Source organism: Crocuta crocuta, unplaced genomic scaffold, assembly GCF_008692635.1.
Source record: "Crocuta crocuta isolate KB4526 unplaced genomic scaffold, BGI_CrCroc_1.0 scaffold131, whole genome shotgun sequence".
Lineage (NCBI taxonomy): Eukaryota > Metazoa > Chordata > Mammalia > Carnivora > Hyaenidae > Crocuta > Crocuta crocuta.
The window spans coordinates 9,678,772-9,703,315 of record NW_027528977.1 but is presented as its reverse complement, the minus strand read 5'-3'; the positions used below and the strand labels follow the sequence as shown (position 1 = coordinate 9,703,315).

Below are 24,544 nucleotides of genomic sequence, written 5' to 3'. Positions count from 1 at the left end.
AAAGTGAGCAAACACTGCTTAGAAAAATGGCACCAACAGACTTGCTCGATACAGGGTTGCCACAAATCTTCAATTTCTAAAAAACTCGGTATCTGCAAAGCACAATAAAACGGGGCATGCCTATACATACTCAACCCCAACAACACTGTTCCTTGGGGAAGCCAATCTGTTCATCCCAAGAAAATGGCAGGGAACCAAGAAGTCCCCCAGTGAGGTGAAAATTGTCACCATGGTTTTGAATTTGTATAGTTATTTGATGTGTACTGCTATCTGGCATGCTTTCTCTACAGAGGTGAAGCAAGGGTTGTTCTATTCCATGGAGAAACTTCCTTGGACGGTTGACAAATTCAACTTGGTACTGAGGCCGGGTCTCGGTAAAGCTCTAAGGGTCACAGTTTTTACAACTACTATCCTGCCAGAAGTATTTGAGTTTTTTTTTTTAGAGTGAGCGAGCATGAGTGAGGGAGAAGGGCAGAGGGAGAAAGGGAGAGAAGCAGAGGGAGAAAAGGAGAGGGGCAGAGGGAGAAGAGGGTGGGAGAGAGAGGGGAAGACAGAGGGAGGAAGAAAACGAATCTCAAGCAGGTTCCATGCTCAGCACAGAGTCCAACATGGGGCTACACGCTATGACCCTGGAATCATGACCTGAGCCGAAATCAAGGGTCAGACACTCAACCAACCGAGCCACCCCGGTGCCTCATGCCAGAAGTATTTTTAAGGTCCTTTTCAGTTCCTCCAGTTTGTGTTCAGTAACTAAGGGCTACCACACCAGCTGCTACCAGGTTTCACAGACAGAATCTTTAACTCGATGGGCATCACCTCTCTTGAGATCCCCAAGTTTGGCAGCATGCCTGACTTGCCAAGAAGTGATCTCACAGGCCATCAAACAACCAACAAGTCTGAACACTTTCCAGGCACCTTCTCCAAAAGTGCTCAGAGTGCCAACCAGCCCTGAGACACAGTTGGCACTGGTGTGGTCACAAGTCCAGCTTATCTAGCAACACTCTAGTAGAAAGGAAGGTGAGCTCTGAGCCTTTGCAAAGAGTTCCAGCGCCATGGGAACTAAAGCTGCTTGTCTGGCAGTTCCTCAAAGGTAAACATGGAATTACCCTATGACTGCAATTCTACTGTTGGGTCTATCCAACAAAAGAACTGAAAGCAGGGACTCAAACATACTGGTCTCCATGTTCATAGCAGCATTATTCACCCTAGCCAAAAGGTACAAGCAACCCAAGTGTCCATCAGCAGATGAATAAAATGTGATATATCCATACAATGAAATATTGTTTGGCCATACTATTCTGATACATGTTAACCTTGATGACACTGAAACCCTAACCTTGAAAACATATGCAAAGTGAAAGCAGCCAGACACAAAAGGACAAATGTTACGTAACTGAACTAACATACGAGGTATCTAGAACAGGCAAATTCAGACAAGAGCAGAACAGAAGTTACCAGGGGCTGTGGAGAGAAGGCAACGGGTTTTAGTGTTTAATGAGCAGAATGTCAGTTGGGTAAGATGAAAAAGTTCTGGACATGGATGGTGATGGCTGCACAACACTGTGAATATACTTAATGTCACTGAGTTTACACTTAAAAATAGTCAAAATAGGGGCACCTGCTGGCTTCGTCAGTACAGCATGCAACTGCTGACCTCAACGTCATGAGTTCGAGCCCCACACTAGGTGTAGAGATCACCTATTTTTTAAAAATACAATTTACACTGGGATGCCTGGGTAGCTCAGTCAGTTAAGCGTCCAACTTCGGCCTAGGTCATGATCTTGCCATTCCCAAGCCCCACGATGGACTCTGTGCTGACAGCTCAGAGCCTGGAGCCTGTTTCAGATTCTGTGTTTCCCTCTCTCTCTCTTCCCCTGCCCCACTCATGCTCTGCCTTGCTCTCTCAAAAATAAACATTTTTTTAAAAATACAATTTAAGCAGTTTGCCTAACATCTGACCACCACTGGGGCACCTTGGGGTCTCAATTGGTTGAGCGTCAGACTCTTGATTTCAGCTCAGGTCAGGATCCTAGGGAGCCTCGTGTTGGGCTCCACAATGAGCAAGGAAACTGCTTAAAATTCCCTCCCTCTCTTGCTCTCTCTCTCTCTCCCTCTCTTGCTCTGCCACTCTGCCCTGCTCATGCTCTCTAAAATAAAAAAAAAATTTAATTCTAAAAAAATCATTAACATTTGACTACTATTTTGGGTAGTTTTATAGACATGGCAGGTCAATATGTCATATTTTCAAAGAATCATCTTATCAAGATCTCCTGATGATCTGCTAGCCTACAATCTATATGATCTCTCAGTGGATATTTTTCCTTAATACTGAAAGATTTAATTTAGTTGGAACAAGATATCAAAGAGTGCTTCATTTCGTTTTGTACAAGTATAGCTTGTACAATTAGATCAAGAAAGGATTAGAGGTAGATCAAGAAAAAACATGAAGCACTTCTGCATATACCTCTCAGGAAAAAAACATTAAAAAATGCCAACTCTGAAAAAAAAAAAAAAAGCCAACTCTGTATGTTACGCATAAATTAAAAGTTATTTAAAATAACAGTGCTCAAAAACAAATAACCTCAGTTGGTTTTTAGTTTATGTGCTGCCAAAGCAAGCACAACCTCTATCGGCTTTTATCAATCATACAAACTACACAAAGGACAAGTATGAGGTATCTGGACACCCGAATAAAGCTGATCTAATAACAGACACATCAAATTCTAATTACACAATTTCCATATACAAGCCCTACCTACAGAAATCGACTACATTTCATACCACAAAGAAAAAAGCTCAACTTAATGCCAGGATATAGACCAGACCTCAATGGAAGGCATGTGCCCTTATGTCTCTCTCCAAAAAACCCATTATTTAAAAAAAAAAAAAAAAAAAAACACACACACACAAATGGTCTATTCAGACCCCACAATTCTGAGAGAAATTTCTACAGGTCAGGTATATATGGACAGAAAAGCTTGAGCCCAAAAAACAACAACAAAAAAAAACAACGCCCACATCTATAGGAGGAGACTATTCAGAGGTTAAGAGGCACAATGCCTGAGAGAATAAATGGGAAGTGACGGCACCAGACAGCACTCAAGGAAACAGGAGCTAAAATAAGACACTGTTTTCCTCTCTGTGGTCTGGGGAAGCGGGCATGTACTCTGCCCTACAAATGGTGGGTGAGCTGTGCCAGGGGCAGACCAGAGGAAGTGAGGTCTCCAACATTCCAGGGGAACAGAGGGCATGGCAATGGAAGACTCCGGGAGAACCCTAATTGGACCTGAGGGATGGTACCTCTGTTGATGGAGACAAAAAGGCACGGACCCCAAGTTGGTCAGAAATGGGAAAATCATCAGAAGCGCAGGCAGGCTTCCCGCGCCTGCACACCCGGGGGGCTGCCAGCCGAGCAGGAGCGCAGCCGGATAAAATCAGGGGCCTTAGTGAAGGTGCTCGAGAGAGAACAGCAGAACTGGAAGTACTTTGAAAATCTAGCTATTCCTTTTCTCCTTTCAAACAGGGCTTGAACCTTTCTGAGTGAAGAATTAGGTCCCACTGGGTAATGTAAATTACAGTTAACTAGGTTTAAAAAAAATCGATTTCTAGGGACTCTTCAGAATCCCCAGAACTGTTTCAGGAAATCGGTATTTTCATTAAATAACTGAAGTCTCTCAGGCACCAGTCAGAAACTGAGTTAGGTGAGGGTAAAAGGCCAACCCATGTATTAACCAAGCAGAGATTTGTTTTTCTCTCACGCTAATGTTCAGCATCAGGGGCGCAGGGCTGACAGGAGGGCTGCAGGCCGGCAGCTCCTGCCTTCTGCTTGCCCATCCTTAACGAGAGGTCTGTCCCAAAGTTCACCCCGTAGTCTGAGGTAGCCTCGCACATCCACACAGCTGCTGGACATTCCAGCAAGGAGGAGGGCTAGGGCAGAGGGGTGTGCCTCAGGCTGAACCAGCTCTTTCAAAGAATTTTCTAGAAGTGCCACCTGATGACTATTAACTTCTCCTAACCAACATCAGCAAGACAGCTGGAAATCCAAATTAAATCTGGATTCTGGTAGGAGGAAAGTAGATATCACTTATCAGGGATACAACCAGTCCCCCAAGTGAGAACATATGAAACCTGTGGGTATTTTATCTTTTTTTTTTCTTTTGACAGAAAATGTTTTTTATTGCTTGACAGTGACAATTTTTTTTAAACCTTACAGATACAATTGCTGATATAGTTGATCTGATTACAAAGGAAGCTGCTGGATTCAAACTAATTCAAAATAAAATGTTCCTATTTTTTAAAGAAGGATCAGAAAACAGAAGATTTATGGGACATCTGGGTGGCTCGGTTAAGGGTCCAACTCTTGATTCAGCTCAGGTCATGATCTCACAGTTCAAGAGACTGAGCCCCAAGCTGGGCTCTGCACTGACAGCCTGGAGCCTACTTGGGATTCTCTCTCTCCCTCTCTCCTCTGACCCCACCCCGCTTGCACTCACTCTCTAAATAAATAAACTTTTTTTTTTAAATGTTTTATTTATTTCTAGGAGAGAGAGAGAGAGANGGGGGGGCGGGGAGACAGAGAGAGAGGCAGAGAGAATTCCAAGCAGGCTCTGTGCTGTCAGTGCTCAATCTCCCAAACTGTAAGATCATGACCTGAGCTGAAATCAAGAGTCTGATGCTTAACCAACTGAGCCCCCCAGGCACCCCTCTGCAGTTATTTTAGAGTTAGGAGAAAGAGAAGCCAAGGCCACGCCAGAGTTCAAAGTTTAGATTCTTACAAAACAAGGCTGCTGTGCTTCGAAAGAGCTGTATATGCCAGAAGAACTGCTCCAACTCAGAAGGACATAGAAGGGAAGACCCAGGCATGGGTGTGTGGCTACTGGGTGCAGGCAGGGAGGAGGAACATGTCTGGAAAAGGAGGCAAAGACAATGACATAGGACTTTAGAAAGAAGTGAAGATTGGGGCACCTGGTGGCTCAGTCCACTGAGCGTCCAAGGCTCAGGTCATGAACACAGGGTTGTAGGATCAAGCCCCCCACCTCGGGCTCCACACTGAGCATGTGGAGGGGGAGAGAGAAAGGAAGGAAGAGGGAGAGAGACAGAGAAAGAGAGAGCAAGCAAGAAAAAGAGAGACTGTATATGGGAAAAATTATGTTAGCAAGGAGGCAAGTGTCTGGGGCACCTGGCTGGCTCAGTGGGTAGAACATAAGACTCCAGATCCCATGAGTTTGAGCCTCACACTGGGTGTAGAGATTGCTTTAAAAAAAAAAAAAAAAAAATGGGGCGGGGCGCCTCAGTGGCTCAGTCGGTTGAGCGTCCAACTTCAGCTCAGGTCATGATCTCGCTGTTTGTAAGTTTAGAGCCCCGCATTGGGCTCTGTGCTGACAGCCAGCCCAGAGCCTAGAGCCTGCTTTGGATTCTGTGTCACCCTCTCTCACTGCTCCTCCTCCACTCATGCTCTGTCTCAAAAATAAACAAACATTTAAAAAAAAAATGAAGCAAGTATCAATTCACGAAGAAGTTTAAAACCGCAATCGGGGTGCTGTAACTGGGGTGCTGTATCTGGCTTGAGAGTAGAATGTGTTTACATAATAATGACCATTTACTTAGCTAAAAACAGAGAGAGAAGCTGGAGAGAAGGTATAAAAGAGCTAAACCTCAAGAAGCATACAAGGAAATACATACATAATGCTAAAAACTTACAAATTAAGACAGAAGGATGTAATTGAGAAATACAAAAGGAACTATTAGGAGAAAGAACTGACAGAGCTGAAAATCATTGCTCCCAAAACATGTAAGAGTGGTTATTTCTGTTGTTGCTATGAGCCTTTGGTATATTTGATTTTTAAATTAATCACATAGTTTGCTGCATTTTTAAATAAAAACACAACTGATAAAACCTATAGATTATTTCAATAAACCCTGCAAACTGTTTTTAGCAAGGTTTTTTCTTTCCTTGGTGAAAAACTGGGGCGCCTGGGTGGCTCAGTCAGTTAAGCATCCGACTTCGGCTCCAGTCATGATCTCACAGTTCGTGGGTTCAAGCCCCACGTCGGGCTCTGTGCTGACAGCTCAGAGCCTGGACCCTGCTTCAGATTCTGTGTCTCCCTCTCTCTCGACCTTCCCCTTCTCATGCTGTCTCCCTCTCTCTCTCGCAAATAAAAACATTTAAAAAAAATTATTTCCTTGGTGGAAAACCAAGTTTCTACTCTAAAAGATTTTCATCCCTTTTCAGAGTCATAAACGTTCGCAGGGCATGGTTCTGTCTATGGAAGGGATAATACCCTCTTGTGTAAACTGTGAGGCTTATTTAAAGGAACTTTCATTGCTAAGCGTACATTAGGTGATATTAACTTTGTTCTCAAGTGATGTGCAGGGGTGAACAGAAACCAATACACTGCAAATCATGACATTCTGGGGCACCTGGGTGGCTCAAATGGTTAAGCATTCGGCTGAGGTCATGATCTCACAGTTCATGAATTCGAGTCCCAGCATGAGGCTCTGTACTGACAGCTCAGAGCCTGGAGCCTGCTTGGGATTCTATGTCTCCCTCTCTCTCTCTCTGCCCCTCCCCAGCTTGTGCTCACTCACACACACCCCACCAAATAAACAAATATCTTAAAAAAGAAAAGAATTAGACTGTGTCCTAAAAACACCTACTTTTGTATTCCAGGTTTAAATTTTTATAAGCAGATTTAACGGGGGGGTGGGGGTGTCTTACCAAAATCCTGAATCAGCACACAGCTTCAGAGGGAAAAAATAAGTTACAGCTGGTTTAAAATTTAGCTCCAACTCACAACTGTGGGGCAAACATATCCTGAGGAAAAACTGGCAAGCTCCCCCTTGGATGAAGTTGCCTCGAGGGTGACCATGCTCTTGGAAACTGAGAGAACACTAACAACGGGTCTTTGAGACAGAATACGAGACTAAAATGCAAACTAGATTGTTTTCAGTTTGGGAATTTCCTTACTAAGTGATTCTATTTTGACTTTGAGAATCAGTAGGAGCGAGCTGCCAGGAGGCACTTTCTAGGGTTTGTAGTGCCTGTTCCCATCCTCAAATGGAGACCAGCTAAGGAGATGAATGCTTGAAGCTCTAGGGTGTCAATATTGTGCTTGCCTGCTTTCCGGGGAAGAAGATAGTACCATTACAAAATGAAATTTGTGTCCAAGGTGATGAATACAGAAATTCTGTTTCGTCCTCGAACAGATAAAGCAATATTTTATTGGACTAATCCAATAAAATTTTTCATAACCTTTCAAATATGCTTTGTGGTGGCCATAAGCCACCACAGACACAAGACACATCTAATCTGATGTTCCTCAACTGTCAGTGTGCTTAGGACTCCCCTCAAGTGCTTATTAAAAATGCGTATTCCTGGGGCGCCTGGATGTCTCAGTCATTTAAGTGTCTGACTTCAGCTCAGGTCAGTTCGTGAGTTCAAGCCCCACATCCAGCTCTGCACTGTCAGTGAGGAGCCTGCTTCTGATTCTCTGTCTCTGTCTCCCTCTCTCAGCTCCTCCCCTGCTCACACCCACACTCTCTCAAAAATGTTTTTGTTTTTAAATGCATATTCCACAGTGCCTGGGTGGCTCAGTTGGTTAAGTGCCAGACTTCAGCTCAAGCCATTATCTCTAATGACATGAGTTTGAGCCCCACGTCAGGCTCAGAGCCTGAAGCCTCCTTCGAATTGTGTCTCCCTCTCTCTCTGCCTCCCCCCCCCCAATCAAAAACAAACAAACATTAAAAAGCATATTCCTATGCTCCACTACCAGCAGTCTGGTGACTCACAGACCCCATCCTGAGAACCATGGTCTAATTATGCCAATCATCTGGATGTCTGCATCCCATCTTCCTGAAATTAGAAAGGGGAATGCTCATGTTTTTCAAAGACCTAGGCTTCAGCACCCAACACTCTGAAGAATTCACCTGGCTATTAGGTGCACAGAATGTCTGTTATATATTAAAGCAGGTCAAGTAGGTCAGGAGCCACTTACCCTGAGTACACAAACCTGTGGCCTTGTATGTGTCGGGATTGTCCTTCCCTTGCCTGGCAGAAGTGGGTACCTTATCTGTAAGGGTCAGTTAATAGAGGAGGGCATGTATGCCTTAGTCCAAATGTCACAAAGTCAGAGTCAACATGAGGTATTTATTGGCTAAAGGCTCACATCTGTAGTGGGGAATTCCTACTTTCCGACAATGAGATGACCAAAAACACAAGACAACAGGAGGATCAAGGCCAAGACCACTTCAATGCCCTTTCCCCCCTCTACTCCCAACAGAAATTCGGAAAGAGAGATTAAGAGATGGCATGGAAGGGTGGGGTATGTATGTAGTCCAACCATCTACCGCTGCATAAAGGGCTACCCTGAAGGCTAGTGGTATAAAACAACAATCCTTTTATGCTCAGGGTTCTGTGGGTTAGGGATTTGAAAGGAGCATGGAAATATGGTGAATTCTCCACTTCATGACATCTGGGCTTCTGATGGGATGACTTGAACAATGGACATAGGAACTCAGAGGGCTCCTTCCTTGCACATTTGGCACCTGGGCCCCAGTGGCCGAGGATGGACACCAGCTGGAACTGTCAGCTGGAGTGCCTCCACAGGGCTCCCTAGCAGGGAGCTTCAGGTAGTGGGGTTTCTTACATGGTGGATGGAGCTCCAGCCAGTGTCCCTGCCAACCTGACAAAGCTTCCTGACAGCAACCCCCAACCCCCCCTCCCCCCCCCAAAAAAAAGATGACACAGGACACAAGAATCACAGAGCAAGACTAGGAAAGTAAGTAACTGCATATTTTAAAACATTAACACCAATTCTGGAACCAAAGTCCCAAGTAATTTCTGTTGGCTTCCTGTTCTGCCTTCCCAAGATGGCAGTGATGACGCACAATTTAAAATTGCTTTCGCAGGATCTAGAGTCCAGATATCTGGAGTTGTCAGCTAAGGAGTGCTATCTAAGGAGTAGATCAGCTGAGACTATGAGGATGTGCCATTGCACTGACACGTGGCCTAAGTCTCCCAGCTTATTCTGTATCAGTCACTTCCACCGCATGATTTCACATCAATCCAAGGTTTGCTCCTTTCCCTCCTAACATTCTCCCTCCACAATATCCCACTAGCTTCTAAATTTACCAACCTAACCATTTCAAGTCCTTCCCTCCTTCTACATAATAGATTCTCCCTCCGGTCACCAATCCCTACTTGCACGAGCCAGGATTAGGTTCAGATTTGAGTAAAAGAAAACCCAACGTAATGCATGCACAGAAGTGGGTTTCTCTAGGAATGCCATCTGTGGTGCTGGCCAGTCCAGGGACCTTGGCCTCCACCCTCCAGATGCCCTTGCGCCCAGCAGCCTCCTGCCTGCAAGTTATTCACCCACCATCTCTCAGCCTCAAGCCTGACTCTCCATACTGTTGTATGATGCCGGGTCTGGAACTCTGCACCATTTCCCAGGCTCCCTAATCAGCTGGTCTCCTGCTGAGTTCTGCTACTGGGAAGAGGTATTAAATGGAAGGGGAGGCAGGAAAAGGGGGACCTCCTTTTTTCCAAAGCCAGCAGCAGGTGCCAGGGAGCTCCTGCCTCCAGCACTCCCAGCAGCAGAGAACTTGCCCTGCCGTCTGAGAAAGCCCAGCTGCCCCAGGGTCCCTCCTCACCAAGGCTGTATTTCCCTTCCAAGTCCAAGTAACCACCAGCTTCCATATTCTCACAGGTTTCAGCACCAACCACAGGGCCCTCCAAGCTTCAAGGTAACATCACCTCTTCTGTTTGATCCCTCTGGGAGGTATCTGTTTCCCACACTGAATTTCTGGTATATCTCAGGGACCCTTTTTGTTCCTTCAGCCTTCCCACACACCCATGACCAACCCCCTGTATTATTAAGTGGCCTCTGTCTGGATCCTAGGTCATACGCTCTGTCTTCTCAGCCAGACTTTGCATTCCATGAAAGCAGGATCTGTACGTCTGCACCCTTGCCTGTTGCCTAGTACATACTAGTTTATTAACAAAAACTTGCTGAATTAATTAGCCTTTAATCCATGATGGAACTAAAGTCAGAAATCAAAATAAAGTAAGATAAAACCATGGGCGGGGGTGCCTGGGTGACTCAGTAAGTTAAACATCCAACTTGGGTTCAGGTCATATCTCATGGTTTGTGGGTTCAAGCCTCATGTCATCAGGCTCTGTGCTCCAGCTCAGAGCCTGGAGCCTGCTTCAGATTCTATCTCCCTCTCTCTGCCCCTCCTCCCATGGGGCTGTCTCTTTCTCTCTCAAAAGTAAACATTAAAAAAAAAAAAAAACTACCCAGGGGTGCCTGGGTGGCACAGTCATTTAGGCATCCAACTTTGGCTCGGGTCATGATCTCACAGTTAGTAGGTTCGAGCCCCATGTCAGGCTCTGTGCTGAGAGCCAGCTCAGAGCCTGGAGCCTGCTTCGGATTCTGTGTCTCCCTCTCTCTCTCTGAGACCCCCCTGCTCACGCTGTCTCTCCCTCTCAGAAATAAATAAAACATTAAAAAAAAAAAAACCCAGAGGCAAGATTTTAGTGCACACACGCAATACCAATATTGATTGCAGTCAAGAAATGCCAAATAATGATCATGAGATTCTTATAATGCTACTCTTTTGAAAACAAAAGCAGAAAATAAACTATTGGGACTACACCAAAACAAAAATCTTTTGTACAGTGATTAAAAACCATCAACAAAATGAAAAGGCAACCTACTAAATGGGAGAAGATATCTGCAAATGATCTATCCAATAAGTAACTAATATCCAAAACATACAAAGTTGTACAACTGAACACCAAACACACAAATGATTCAACTAAAATGTGGGCAGAGGACCTGAAGAGACATTTTTCCAAAGAAGACAGATGGACAACAGACATATAAATTGATGGTCAACATCACTAATCACCAGGGAAATGCAAATCAAAACCACAATGACATATGATCTTACACCTGTCAGAATGGCCAGAATCAAAAAGATGAGAAATAATAAGTATACGTGAAGATGTGAGGGGAAAAAAGGAACCCTCAAGCAACCATTGGTGGGAATGTAAACTGATGCAGCCACTGTGGAAAACAGTATGAAAGCTCCTTAAAAAATTAAGTACAGAAATACAATATGATCCAGTAATTCCACTATTGGGTATTTACCCAAAGAAAACAAAAACAGTAATTCAAAAAAACATATGCAGCCCTAGTTAATTGCAGCATTTATAATATCCAAGGTACAGAGGCAACCCAAGTGTCCCACAGATAGATGAATGGATAAAGATGTGGTACACACACACAATGGAGTATTACTCAGCCATATAAAAAAAAAACTCTTGCCACTTGCAGCAACATGAATGGACCTGGGGGTATTACTCTAAGTGAAATAGAGAAAGACAAATACTGTATGACTTCACTTATATGTGAAAACTAACAACAAAGCAGACCGAGATATATAGAGAGCTGATGGTTGCCAAAGGGGAGGGAGGTAGGGGGCTGGGCAAAATGGGTGAAGGGGAGTGGGAGATACAGGCTTCTAGGTATGGCATAAGTCACAGGGATGAAGAGTACAGCATAGGGAATACAGTCAATGGTACTGTAATAGCATTGTATGGGGACAGATGGCAGCCACACTTGTGGTGAGCACAGCAGAACAGAGCTGTCAAAGCCTTATGTTGTATACCTGAAATTAATGTAACATTGTTAATACTGCAGTTTTAAAAAAAAAAAAGCTGTTTTTGATATTGTTTATTAAAATATTATATATGGAAAAATACACAAATCTAAAGCTCAATGAATTTTCACTCTGTTTCCCATAGGTTGTTAGTCAAATACAGGTCTTTCACCATCTTCATCCGACTCCTTGTATCCACTTTTCCTAGTTTTGTTCCCCTTAATCACTGTTCCAGTTTGAGCTGTGTTCCCCCCAAAAGCTATGCTGAGTCCTAACCCCAGAATATGACTATATGTGGAAACAGGTTCTATATAGATCTATTCCAGTCAGATGAGGTCATGGGGACGGCTAAGCCAATGTGACTGACTGGTGTGCTAATACAAGGGAAATTTGGAGACCGAAGAAGACAGGGTGAAGATGGCCATGCAATGATGGAGTCAAAGACTGGAGTGCCAGGTCTACAAGCCAAGGAATGCCAAGTGTTGCAGTGAATCTCCAGAATTTAGGAAGAGGCAGGGACAGATAGTTCCCTAGAGCGATCAGAGGGAACATGGCCCTGCAACACCTTGACTTCAGACTTCCAGCCTCCAGACTGTGAGACAATAAACTTCTGTCGTTTAAAGCCACCAATCTGTGGTATGTAGTTATGGGAGCTACAAGAAACAAATACAAGTACTAACGTGGCATATGTTATACTTACTATATACTTTAAACTTACTTTATACCATAAATACTTATTTCACCTGATTTCCCCACCAGACTGTAAGTTCCATGGGGGACTATAAGTTCCTTTTGGTGTCGTGTCCCAGTACCCAAAACTGTGGCACCAAGTGGACACATCAACATTACCTGCNTATTCTTAGCCTCAAATAACAGAAAACATGACTCACGGTAGTTTGAGCAAATACAAATTTATTTATTTATTTTTTTACATAAAAGCCCAGCAGTCAGCAGTCCAGGGCTGTCCTGAGGATGTGTGCTCCACCCAGCTCTGGTACTCGCTTCTGCCCCCACGGTCACAGGGGCCTCTGCACCTCTGGGGGTCACCTCCACGGTCCAGCAGGAGGAGGGAGATGGGCAAACAGCCACACCAGCTGCCATCTGGCACTTTTTATGGAGCACCTCCTCGGCAGGCACAGCTCTCACAGAGCCAACCTAGCTAAGAAACTGGAGGGTTTAGCTAAGCATATGGTCTTCTGGCCATGGAACAGAAGGAAGACGAGGGAGCAGTGTCTGGAGCGCTTGACTCAGCGGTGCTGTGGCTTGTGTAGAAGGATGAATGTCAGGAAATGTGTTGTGACAACTGGCTATACATAGTGGGAAAACCAGATCCCTATACCACACCCCACACAAAAATTAATTTCATGGAGCTTATAAACGAAGTTTGAACAAAATTTTCAGACTTTTGGGGGAAAAATATTTGGAAAAGATTAGTAAATGACATTAAAATATAGACTGTAAATCACAAAACATTAGAAAAGCAAAAGACAAGCATACTGAGAGGTAATCTGCAAAACACACACCAGAAAATCCCATGAGAATTCGCATATATCCACAAGAAAAAGGTGAGGGGTAAAAAAAAATTAAACCACCATGGACAGATCCTTGAGGATACAAAAATCCTCAACCTGACTAGTTGAGAAATGCAAATTAAAACTTTTACACCTATCAGATCATCAATAAGCAAACACTGATGATATCAAGTGCTGAGAAATGGGCAGAGGGAATATCAGTCACCAAGGTGGGAGCAGAATGGATACAACCGACAGAGAATCCAGGACAACCAGTAAGACTGGAACGTATGGAAGTTACAACCTGGCAGTTCCTCCCACATGTGCATGGATGGAGACATGCTTCAGAACAGTTAGGGCAGCATTCTAAGAGCAAACACCCGGAAACCATCCAAACATCCAGCAGTGGCCAAACAGAGAACCTGGAGTCCACTCATGCCACATCTTGAGCTACATCTAATGCAAAGATCCATGAACAATGCTGAATTTTAAGAGTTGAGGAATACATCTGTGTACCATTTGTAAATTTTTAGAATGCAAAATACTACTCTGTATTTAGGCATACATACCTCCACTGTAACATTTTTAAGAAACATAAAAAAACTCAGGGGCACCTGGGTGGCTCAGCTGGTTGAGCATTGGACTTCAGCTCAGGTCATGACCTCATAGCTCATGAGTCCAAGCCCCACATAGGGCTCACTGCTGTCAGCACAGAGCCTGCTTCAGATCCTCTGTCCCCCTTCTCACTGTCCCTCACCCTCACCTGCACTCTCTTGAAAATAAATATAACATTAAAAAAGAAAGAAAGAAAAAATCAGAATCTGCAGCAATCACCTCCAAAAGGAGGGGCACATATTTGGGGCAGGGGACAAATATGGATGCAAATGTGTCAGCAGTGTTTCATTGCACAACAGGTGCAGGGATATACATTTTTATTTAAACTCTGTATGATGAAATAACTCTGCTTTTAAACATATGTGGCAGGGGTACATGGGTGGCTCAGTCGGTTGAACATTCAACTACAGCTCAGGTCATGATCGCACAGTTTGTGAGTTCGAGCCCCACATCGGGATCACTGTGCTGAAGCTGTCAACGTGGAGTTGGCTTCAAATCCTCTGTCCCCCTTTCTCTGCTCCCTCCCCCTCTCAAACACAAACATTTAAAAATAATAATAAATGCATGTGGCAAAAATGTAGATTATAGCAGCATGATCCCACATGCGTGAAAAAGCAGATGTGAGAACACAAACCTAACCTTCTAGGGAAGCATCTCTAGGTTTGAACTTTGAAAGGGATGCAAACAAGACGCTGACCACCAAGAACAGCCCAGGACCACTTCAATCTCAGCCTTCAAATCACTGATCTACACCTGCGAGTTCCCAAGCCTAATGCGCTCATCCAAACCACCTGGCGGGGTTGTTTTCAAACTCCCCTTGCCCACACCCCACCTACTTCTTAAACGCAAACTACAGATCACACAGAACATTTATTCTCCAGATGTCTCCAACATGCAGCCAAGGGCAAGAGCCATATAGGACAGGATGCCAATTTGCCTCATAATTCAGGAAATCCAGGAAGGCCACGATAGGGCCAAAATTAAAGGCCAAGTATGATGAGTGTAGTGCTGCTGCTGATGGTTGTAACAGCCACAGAGAGTTCCAGATTCCAGGCCTTGGCCATTCACATCAGTATGGACATGGCGCTCACCGAGGGGGGAGATGCTCAGTGAGGCAGGAGCCACCCAACCTAGCAGATTTCTCGTGTCCAAGTGGGTTAAGTATTGGGGAAAGAAATGAGTTAATACATGTCAACTGCTCAGAACCATGCCTGGCATATAGTAAGCACTCCAAGTTAGCTTTTCAAGTAAAGAAACTGTTCTAGGGAAAGTCCTCAATAAAATATTTCAATAAGGAAGATCATGCTTTCTCTTACAGCTTCACGAACAGGCTCCCAGCCCCATGAGAGAAAACACAGCTCAGACTTCTCAGTCACTGTGATCTTATAAACAATCTCAACATTTAACCTGTTGAAAGACAAGTCCCATGTATACACAGGACACATCGAGAGGGACAAAAGATTGTGAACAGATCAACGAAGAGCTCAAGGAGTGAAGGTGAAAGACTGACAGGAAAATAGGTTCTTACTTTTCACCTCATCCACTTCTATCCATTTTTTAGAAGAACCTAATCAAGAATATTAATTACAAGAAGTCTGGTTACAACAGGGACACAGGGTTGCTCTTGCTTTTAAGATGGAGACTCCGGGCACCTGGATGGCTCAGATGGTTGAGCATCAGACTTTGGCTCAGGGCATGGTCTCACAGTCCGTGGGTTTGAGCCCCGCATCAGGCCCTATGCTGACAGCCTGGAGCCTGCTTCGGATTCTGTGTCTCCCTCTCTCTGCTCTTCCCTGCCCTTCCCCCTCAAAAATAAACAAACATTAAAAATTTTTTTTAAAGAGAGAGACTCAATTGTTATTTAAGTGGAAAATGCTGAAGATGGCTCTGGAATGGATGGGGACACACTGGTTCCATGGTGGGGTCAGGAGCACCTAAGAACAGTCTGGAGAGCAGAGGCAGACCATGGCCAGAACAGACAGACCCAAGAAAGCTGCCAGATGATGGTTCTTTCCTTTAACTGCTGGCTTTCTTCCACTCCCTGTGCCATCTTTTTCCCCTCGATGCACCCCAAAGGTCCTCCTGTACCCACCAATCCCTTCCAGCTCTTCCTGAAGCCCCCTAAGCTAGAGGTCCCTAGAGTTTGCTTGCACTCAGGTCCCACCCTCTGTGTGGTACCCTACATCTTCCCCTGCCGGAGCCTTTTCAGTGAGAGGCTCAGAGTACGTGGGAGATGGCACAAGGCCCCAGCCCCATGACCCCATTTGCTATGTGACACTGGACAAGTTTCCCTCGACCTCCCAGAGCTGTGCTTCCCTATCTGGGAACAGAAGGCACAGCACTTGCCTCCTGGGGCTGTGTGGCAGGGCCGAGGGGAGGAGGCTGAGAGCTGTAAAGCTGGCCACTTGGAAGTTACTCGAAGGAAAAGAGAAGCAAGCCCCTTAGGACAGTCGCACAGCTGAGGTTGGTTATTTCACTTTATTTAGCAAACGGTCACACTCTGAGCCCCACCAAATTGCTCCTCCAGCCTGACTCGAGGGTCTGCCTTGGGAAGAAGCTCAGAGGGTGACCAGGAGGGCCCAGGTTCCCCAGTCAGCCTCCTTTTCCACCAACACACACCGCACAAAACAACATCACTGCTTGCATCCTCAGGCACCCACCCAATGTGGTTGGGGGGCCCTCCAGTGTTCAAAAGCTACCTGCCAGGGCCCCGCTCCGGGCACAGACTCCTCCCTGCTCCTGAAATGTTGGCAACGGCCAAGGAACTCTGCCCCAGGTGTGGGGATGCCAAACCCTATTCCCCAGCCCTGCAGTTTGTCCCTGCTGGGCAAGAAGCAAAATGTACGAAAATACTTTAATTATTTTTTTGAAACGGTTAAGAAATAAGGTTGTCCTGTTTTTCTTTTACAATCCCAGTAAAAAAAAAAAAAAAGTTCACATTAGTGCCGGGGCCCAAAACAAGGCCTTCCCCAGAGCAAAGCACCGGCCACTCAGTAGAATCGCTTGTTCCGCTCCTGCCGCTTCTGAAACACTACGGCCCCCACCACGGCGCACACGATGATGCCCAGGAGCGCACACAGCAACAGCAGGAACACCCGCCACCCCGTCAGGGGCCCGCTGCGGAAGTTTCCCGTCGGGTCATCCACATTGTCTGGGGGAGAAGAGAAGGGGAGCTGAAGTGGCAAAGTGGAGAAGTCAGGCGGGCTCCCAGGAGACAGAGAGTCCAACAGGATGGTGCAGAGCAACAGGCAGCAGACAGCCCTGTGTCCGACTCGCAGCTGTACCAGGGAGGGGCAGGGGAATGGACAGAGGAATAATCCCACTGGGGCCGAGGTTCCCAGGGAGCAAGGCGCCAGGTGTCTTCTCTGCAAGGAGCTGGTGAAAACTGGATTCATGGCCTCCCCAGGAGAGCCTGAGTCAGCACAAGGCAGGCCCAAGAACTGCATTCACAAGCCCCACCTCGGCGCCATGCAGTGGTCCAAGATCCCGATCTGGAGAGACACAGCACTGGCCAAAAGCTGCCCTGACTCACACCTGAATGCATTCCATGGTCCCTAGGGAACTCTCCCCTCCAGCCCCTGTCCTTCTGCTCCAGCCACACCACTTCTCTGCCTGCTAACATCAAGGACTCTGCCAGAAATGAGGCCCTGACACGAGGTATTCTCCTGGAATCCCAACTACCCTGGGATGGGGAACTCATGATCTCGCTTTTAGAGGAGACTGACAGCAGGAACGGACTTGGTAAAGTTCACTAGCCTGTGGGGGAAGGGACGGGGGTCTAGACTCAAGTCCATCTGCCCTGTGCAGCCTAGGCCCTGTTCCTGCCACTCGGCCTTCCTTCCGAGCCACAGCCCTCCACTCCTCACTGTGGAGAAGGCCTGGAATGCCAGGTAGGAGCCAAGCTATGTCCTCCTTTCCCACACATCCTGACTAGGGCAGGTCTGCTGACACAGTCTCACCACCAGCCTCTCTCTTCCTCTGCCCCCTTCTTTGCCTCAGTCACTAGACTGAGCCCTAGGACAGCACCTAGCCCATGGCCAGGCAGTGAGTGGAAGCTCTGGAACCATCTGCTAAAGGAACAAATGGATCAGCAAGTCTGCAAACAAATTAATTCCTGCCTGGCCAACCTTAGGGGGTTGCCGGGTAGGTCAGAGCAGATGAGTTCTCTGAAAGCCCTCAGCCAGAAAACCTTCAATTAAAGGTTGCAAAAACAGCAGTACATGGCAGGATTTGTTTAGCTCCTGAGATGTTGATAAGCAATTTGAATCTTCAAAAAGTGAGAAGTCACTCTGGCTCACACTCCACATGGTGACCTTGGGCTAGGCTGAGAGGCTTCTCAGTGCCCCACCCCGGCCCCCAGGCACAACTTCAGGGTTCTTAGAGTGGATGTCCACACGTAGGAGTTTCACTTCAACCAGAACCCTTGCTCTGTGAGAAGAGACTGGTGGGTAATTAGCACCATGAGAAGAGTCCAGGCTTTGGGGCTTTGCAAAAACTCAAGGTTGAATCTTTTCTCACTTCGTTCTAGCTCATGAAACCTGGAGGACCAGTTCCCCTGGCTAGTGGCAGCACCTACTTCCCAGGCCATTCACTGAGACCTCACATGTGTTACATGAGAATGCCCTGTGTGCCAACTATACCAACAAACTGGACCCTTTGGCTTTATTGGCCATTAACCCAGCATGAAGCAATAGCAGAAATAGGTACCAGGTGCTCACAAATCTACTCATTAGCACTGACTGCTGATCCAAGACCCCAGGCCACAATCACAGCTGGACCGAGGAAAAGCAAATGGACCATATGCACTCAGCCAAGCCAGCCCCACCGCAACCCCATACCAGGCTGCCCAGGTCAAGATGGGCCTTGCACACATACCTTTGGGCGACTTGAGGAAATTGACACTGGGCTCAATCTTGGTCCAATCAATGTTCTCTTCATCAGGCGTATGTTCTACCATCAGCTGGAACAGTTTCATGGAGATGATGTCATGATTGTCTGTAGGACCAAGAGTTAGCTTAGAAGGAGCATGGAGACTGCCTTCCCCAGCGAGAAGTGCTGCTCCAGTCCCTGAGAGTGGCCAGGTCCCCAGGGGAGAACTCTGCTCCTACCTAGTGAGGGGCCTGTTTTCTTCCCAGCAACTCCCAGCCACCCCCAGCAGGTATTCCAGGAGCCAAAACACCTCTAGAACACAACAGTAAGAAATCTGAGAGGAGGCAGGACAGAAAAAAAAAAGCATGAGTTTTACAGTCAAAATCACCTAGGTCTAAATCCTGAGTCAGTTTCTTTGTAAATCCAGGTGATAATCTCCATCTTGCCTGGTTATCACGGCAGGAAAAAGAAGACAGCTTGCCCGGCAGACAGTATGTACCAGAAAAGGACCTGCATGTTATTCTACAGCCAGCTGAGAAGTCTGATCCTCCCAAGGGGCAGGCAGGCAGCTGCCAAGTGCTCCTGTCAGAGACCCCAAGTTCTGGATGCAGATGAATGAATCAGCAACCAGCTGAGGGCTAGGCTCTAATATCTGGGCAGTGATTATCCCAGAAAACACTTGAGGGGCACCTGGGTGGCTCAGTCAGTTAAGCGTCCGACTTCGGCTCAGGTCATGATCTCATGGGTCATGATCTCATGGTTCGTGGGTTCGAGCCCCGCGTCGGGCTCTGTGCTGACAGCCAGCTCAGGGGCTGGAGCTTGTTTCAGATTCTGTATCTCCCTCTCTCTCTAACCCTCCCCTGCTGCTCACACTGTCTATCAGAAATAGATAAAACATTAGGAAAAAAAATTAAAAAAACAAAAACATTTGAGAGGGGCACCTGGGTGGCTCAGTCAGTTAAGCATCCAACTTTGGCTCAGGTCATGATCTCACGGTTCGGGAGTTCAAGCTCCGCGTCGGGCTCTCTGCTGTCAGCACAGAGTCTGCTTCAGATTCCCTCTCTCTCTCTCTCTCTCTCTCTCTCTCTCTCTCTCCCCTCCTCCCTCCCTCCCCCTGTGCATGTTCTCTCTCTCTCCCCCTCCCTCCCAGAACATTAAAAAAAAGAATTAAAAGGGAAAAGAGACCACTATATCATGTGACTACCCATGAGATTACTGCTGCAGAGGCTGGCATTCATAACTCTCCGATTAATGGTCAGGCCCTACTGTGTACACAGCCATTTCCAACACTCTTCATTGGGCCTCTCCAATGCTTAGAGAGCATCCACCTGCCACAGATCTCGCTTTTTTTCCAGAACCTTCTCCTGACATATGCTGAAGTACTACCCAATGAAATTCCAGACAACCTGAGAGGAAGGACTGTGCTGGAATCCTGGGTGACTTAAGACTGACATTCAGCTAGTAACTGATTACCAAGTAATCAACAAGCAAGTAATGATTACCTGAAGCTGGGTAACGGGCAAAGGGAGTTATTAGACTATCCTCCCCACTTTTGGGTGTATAATTAAAATATCCACACTAAAAACGTTAAAACCCCAAAGCAATGGACTCTCTGGGGACCAAGTGGACCTAGACATTTCAATGGTGAAGGGGAGGCTCCTGGAAATGTTTATCCTGAGGATAAATAAGCCCTCTGTCTGGTCCTGTATGTTGTTTCCCACTTCTGGTCAGCAAGAGCTGGCCCAGAGCTTGGTGCCTGCCCTCTGGGGACCCTGATTGCCTTCTGAGGACCATGGCCAAGGGTCACTATAAAGTGTCAGCAGGCCTGGTGGCCCAGTGAGGCTTGCACAGGTTAGCAGCACCCCAATGCATACAGACACACTGTGGGCCAAAGAAGACAAGAGCCCTGACTTTATGAAGCTTACAATTCAGTTAAGCAGACCCAAAAAATGAAATAAGTTACATGGGAGATTCCAGGATGGTTAAATGCTATGAAGAAAAATAAAGCCAGGAAAGGGGATAAGGAGTGTACAGGAGACTGGGGTACGTGTAATTTTAAAATAAGGGAATCAGGGAAGGCCCCACTGAGGAAGTGACATCTGAGCAAGACCTGAAGGAGTCAAGAATGAAGCACGGGTACAAAGGCCCGAGGCAGGAGGGCACTGGTGTACCTGAAGAACAGGTGAGGGGGATATAAGGGAGCAGGAAGCCATGAGTCCATAGGGGAGCCATGGCACACAGCGCCCAGCAAACACCACTGGGGCAGACAGGGGCCTTGATTCTGTAGGAGACGAGAGGAGTGGCAAGACTTCACTTGGGCTTTAATGGAATCGTTCTGACTGCTGAACTGGGAGAGACTATAGGAAGGCTGACATGGAAGGAGGGGACCACATGGGAGGCTCCTGCAGTTGTCCAAGTGAGTGAAGATGACGGCCTGGACCTGGCAGGTACTATCAGAGGGAAAGAAGTGGTCTGCTGCACCAAGAAGACAAAGCCAGCAGGACTCACCAAAGGATGAGAGGTGGTGTGTGAGAGAAAAAATAGAGACCACAGTGGCACCAAGGTGTCTTGGACTGAACAACTAGAATAACAGAGATGCTATTTATGCCTTGGCAAGATGTGGGCTTCAGCTATAAGCATGTGACTACTGAAATGCCTGTTGGGTATCCAGACAGAGATGCTGAGCAGGCTATTGGTGACAGGTCTGGAAAGGTCTGAGCTGGTGATGGAAATGTAGGACCCTGTAGTATATGGATTCAAAGCCCCCTAGCTGCAGAGGGGAAGACGGCCGAAGGAGTTCTCACGGAATAAAGCCCCAGGTATGTCAACATCCCCAGATGCTGAAAAGTAGAGGAAGAAACCCAGATGTGTGTGGAACCAAACAAAGGAAGTTCAAAAAGGAAAGCGATCAACTATGTCACAAGTTCCCAAAAGACCAGGGAAGGTCAAGACAGACTTAATGCCTCACTCAACCCAGATGCTCACCAGACAGGTCTCCAGTGCCAGCCGAGGCTCCAAAGTAGTAGCCAGTGGGTAGGCGCACTCCCGTGATGTCAATGCAATTCTTCCACTCGTTCTTGTCCTCTAGGTCGGTCATCACCTGCAGCCAGCCAGCAAGTCAAGTACATGCCAGGTCCAAGCCCACCCATCAACTTAAGCCTACACAGAAGTAGCACAGGCATAACCAGCCCCCATCCTGTCTGCTCACCGTCAGACGGCCCCGGGAGTAGCGCACAGCCAGGAAGGTATCGTGATCACGGTTGCGGAAGTCAGCCGTGCAGCCCGCCAGCTCGGTCCAGCGGCCATCTTTGCTATGGTCGTAGGACAGGGAGCCATTGTTCACCATCACCGAGATGTACGGGAACACACGCTGAGATCGAGACACCAGTTACTCTAAGGCCAGCGCATCCTGTGGGAGGCACTGGGGTCACCCACCACCCTGATCCCTGGAGGCCCCTTTTGTGCTGAGAACAGAGAGAAGTCCTGGTTCCCACCCCCCAGCCAAATACCCAGTCCTTCCTGTCCTGCCTGAGGGAGAGAGCAGCGGCATACCTCTGTAGTCTCATCATTGGGATATGTATCCAAGAAGATGGCTAGGCCGTGGAAGTTGTCTTTGCTTCCAAACACAGGCCCTGGAATTAGAAGGAGATGCTCTCGTAATGGGAGATATTGGAGTTGTCCCCTGTGTACCTGAAGGACAAAGTATCGCCAGTATGGGTGAGGGAAAGAGAGGCTAATTTGTGGTCATTCGCCCAGGAAAGAGAAGGGATCTCTAAGGGAGGAGGAGGTGTAAGGGGTATAGCAGAGAGGACTCAAAATCTGAAACGGTAACTGTTTAGGGGACAGCACCTGGCCATGTGTTCTGACATGTCAGGTGACAAGGAGACAGAAAGGACTTGTAGAGAGGAAAGGAAGCCCCATGCCCCATCCTCTGACCCAAGGGTCAGCAACTTTCTGTCAAGGGCCAGAAGAAAAAACATTAGGCTTTGCAGCCACATATGGCCTCAGCCACACAGTCTTCCTTGTTTTTGTTTTAAAAATGGTAGAATGGTAAAATCCATTCTCAGCTGGTGTACAACACCAGGCCACAATGGGCTAGAGTTGAGCTGCAGGATCCAGCTGTTCCTCTTCGCAAAGGGACACTCCCCAAAGTAGATTGGAGGTCCCGGGTGTCCTCAAAGAAGAGAGCAGTGCTCGAACCTGGGCAGAACGCCCCCACCTCCCTACCTGGCACAAGGCGGTCCCGGGTATACCACAAGGCAATGCCATCTCCATGAAGATTCTTCTTCCCTGCACCATGGACTTTGAAGTGGACATGCATCTCCCAGTCCTTGAGGAAGCAAGGCTGGAGAGAAAGCAGAGAGAGGAACTCAGAGCCCCCTGGGCCTTCCTGCCACACAGAGGTGACCCGTACAGGCCCATCTCCTCCACAGAAACTGGGCACTCCTTGGAAAAGGGCCAGGCAGCAGGGTCACAAGTGCCACTGACCAACAGACCACCTCAGCAGGAAGGGAGGGGGATGCTGGCCCTCCCAGGTGGGAAGGAGGGAGGCCACACAGTGTCCCAAGGCCGTCTGAGGCCCAGACTGCCCACTCTGGCCTAGTCTTCTCTTGGGCCTGGTTCTCACACTGATTCACCTGCCTCAACACCAGCCAAACCCATCAGCCCTGTTTCCTCTTCATCTCCACTGCTCCTGCCCCAAAATCTTGTGGAATTAACCCTATTGGAGCCACGTATTTTACAAAAAAGAAAACCCGTTCAGAGACAAAATAACATGTCCACAGCAGGTAAGTGGATGGTCCTGACTCAAACTCAGATCTGACTCAGAAATTTGTGTTGTGTCTTCTATACCTCCCATGGCCGTCAGACCTTTAACATAAAGTACAGCAACTCTTTTCTGATCTCCCAACCCCACTGTCTTTCCCTTCTAACCAATCTTCTGGATGACTCCAAACCCCAAGTTCTTAGCCCCCATACTTCTTGCCAGCCCAGCTTCAGTGTGAGGACAGTGCCAGGGCTGGAGGGCCGGAAGGGTCATGCTCTGGGGTCTCGGAACTACTGCGATATGAAAGAAGGCAGATACACCGTGGCATTCAGGAACATCAGGTGCAGAGCTGGGCACGGTCCACAGTAAGGGAAACACAGCTTGGCCTTATCCACCAGAAAATTGCTTGTGAAAGCTAAGGTATTGACAAATACTTTAACAAGGATCCACTTCGAGGAAGTCTGCAGCTGGGTACATGAGGAAGTGTTTAAACAAAGGCCCAGGGGCACCTGGGTGGTTCAGTCAGTTATGTGTCTGACTTCGGCTCAGGTCACGACCTCGAAATTCTTGAGTTCGAGTCCCACATCAGGCTCTGTGCTGACAGCTCAGAGCCTGGAGCCTGCTTCGGATTCTGTGTCTCCCTCTCTCTCTGCCCCTCATCTCCTCTAAAATAAACATTTAAAAAATTAAAAATGAAGGCCCATCAGAAAAGCAAACTAGAACAAGACATTGTTGACTTATCTGATTGGCAACTATTAAAGAGATCATTAATACCAGTGTAAATAAGGATGGAAGGAAACACATGTTCTCAATCAATGGGACTATTGATGCTTCCGTCTTCCAGGGGTCAATCTGGTTGTTGCAGGTTTTTAACAGATCACAACAGATCCATAAGCCTTTACATTTGAAGATATCAAAGATACTAAGAGAAGGAAAATAAGTGGCAAAAGTTTTCTGAAAAAAAGCAATTAGTATATACAGAGGAAAAAATTTTTAAAAAATGAACCAACATTAATAATAGGTGATGTTGGTAGGGGAACTACAAGAAATATTTTCTATATTTGAATTTTATATAGTGAACATAATTTAAAAAGTAAAAAATAAAAAACTTTAAGAGCGC

The 24,544-nt window shown here is 46.8% G+C and overlaps 1 protein-coding gene across 2 annotated transcripts in view; it reads right to left on the bottom strand.

Annotated features, from left to right (window-relative positions):
* Positions 1–12,559: 12,559 nt before the first annotated feature.
* The window catches only part of LMAN2 (lectin, mannose binding 2), a 21,744-nt gene continuing 9,759 nt past the window's right edge, over positions 12,560–24,544 (bottom strand). The window contains exons 3-8 of one of the 2 annotated variants that reach the window (XM_077757237.1): positions 22,887–23,004; positions 22,212–22,291; positions 21,868–22,029; positions 21,645–21,759; positions 18,666–18,785; positions 12,560–12,926 (exon numbers count right to left, since the gene is read on the bottom strand). In XM_077757237.1, coding sequence (XP_077613363.1) covers positions 12,841–12,926; positions 18,666–18,785; positions 21,645–21,759; positions 21,868–22,029; positions 22,212–22,291; positions 22,887–23,004 — 681 coding nt within the window. In that variant the 3' untranslated portion in view covers positions 12,560–12,840. Of the gene's footprint in view, positions 12,927–16,249; positions 16,942–18,665; positions 18,786–21,644; positions 21,760–21,867; positions 22,030–22,211; positions 22,292–22,886; positions 23,005–24,544 lie in introns of those variants that run through there. The other variant, XM_077757236.1, reaches the window with a different exon arrangement.